Source organism: Stegastes partitus, unplaced genomic scaffold, assembly GCF_000690725.1.
Source record: "Stegastes partitus isolate 25-593 unplaced genomic scaffold, Stegastes_partitus-1.0.2 Scaffold2817, whole genome shotgun sequence".
In the NCBI taxonomy this organism is placed as follows: domain Eukaryota; kingdom Metazoa; phylum Chordata; class Actinopteri; family Pomacentridae; genus Stegastes; species Stegastes partitus.
In genome coordinates, this window is record NW_007580548.1 from 15,707 (window position 1) to 16,845 (window position 1,139).

General features: G+C 42.8%; 1 protein-coding gene across 1 annotated transcript in view; it reads left to right on the forward strand.

Annotated features, from left to right (window-relative positions):
- LOC103375723 (GTPase IMAP family member 8-like) overlaps positions 1-696 on the forward strand; it is a gene marked incomplete at both ends in the record, with an annotated part of 15,612 nt that extends 14,916 nt beyond the window's left edge. Inside the window, one exon of the mRNA XM_008306035.1 lies at positions 91-696. Coding sequence (XP_008304257.1) covers positions 91-696 — 606 coding nt within the window. The remainder of the gene's footprint in view (positions 1-90) is intronic.
- Between the last annotated feature and the right edge of the window lie 443 nt (positions 697-1,139).

Below are 1,139 nucleotides of genomic sequence, written 5' to 3' on the forward strand. Positions count from 1 at the left end.
CATGAAACTATAATTTGATTGTTTTATTCTTTGGACGGACTTCCACTGATTCTCTGTTCACTTTGTGATGGTTTATTTGTCTTCATCCAGGGTCTGAGCTGAGGGTTGTTCTGTTGGGGAACAGCTGGTCTGGGAGGAGTTCTGTTGGGAACTTCATACTGGGAGAAACTGTGTTCAGCACTAATGAAGAAGGAAACAACTGTCTGAGGGTCAGAGGACAACTGAAGGGGGGGAAAATAGTTCTGATCAACACTCCAGATCTGCTGCATCCAAACATCTCTGACAACAAACTAAGAGAACATGTAGAACGCTGTGTGAGACTCTCTGTTCCTGGACCTCATGTGTTCCTGCTGGTTCTACAGCCTGAAGACTTCACTGAGGAACACAGACTGAGGCTCTGCAGAGTCCTGGAACTATTCAGTGATCAATCATTTGATCATTCAATGGTTCTGATGTCAAAACCCAAACAGAAGAGTCCAGCTTCAAGGGATTTTTACATACGCCAGAAACCCTTACAGGAGATGATCAGGAGATGTAGAAACAGGTCACTGAAGCAAAAACACCTTGAACTTCCAGAGTTACTGAGAAGCTTGAAAGAAATTGTAGAGAAGAACCATGGAAACCATGTGATGTGTCATCATCCGACCATAAAACCTTGGAGGTCTCGTGTAAATTTGGATTCTGCTCCATCTGCTGGTAAGTGGAGGAAATGTTTTAATAATGATGTGAAAACTTGATGACAAATGTCTGATTCATTTTATTATGTCGCTGCTCTTGATGCTGTTTGTGTCTGTTGTGTCATGAAAAGCTCCATTTGTTCCTCAGATGTTTGTCTGAAAAGGACTCACAGCTAGAAGACAGAGTAGAACTTTATGATGAGGTCTGGTTGGTTTAGGGAACCAAACCCTGAAACTACATTTCACCTTGATAGCTGATGTTAGCAAATGTCAGCAGCTGCAGCTCAGTAACATCTTCAACTGAACATCTGTAGTCTGTGTTGTGTAGCTGCTCTGAGTGGATGCTGAACAACAAGAGCTCATGTTGTACTGAGATGATCAGCTGCAGGACTTGATGCAGAAATCCTGCTGATGTTTCTACTAAACCACTGATTAAACACACTTTGTGCTCAGAGGCTCCAC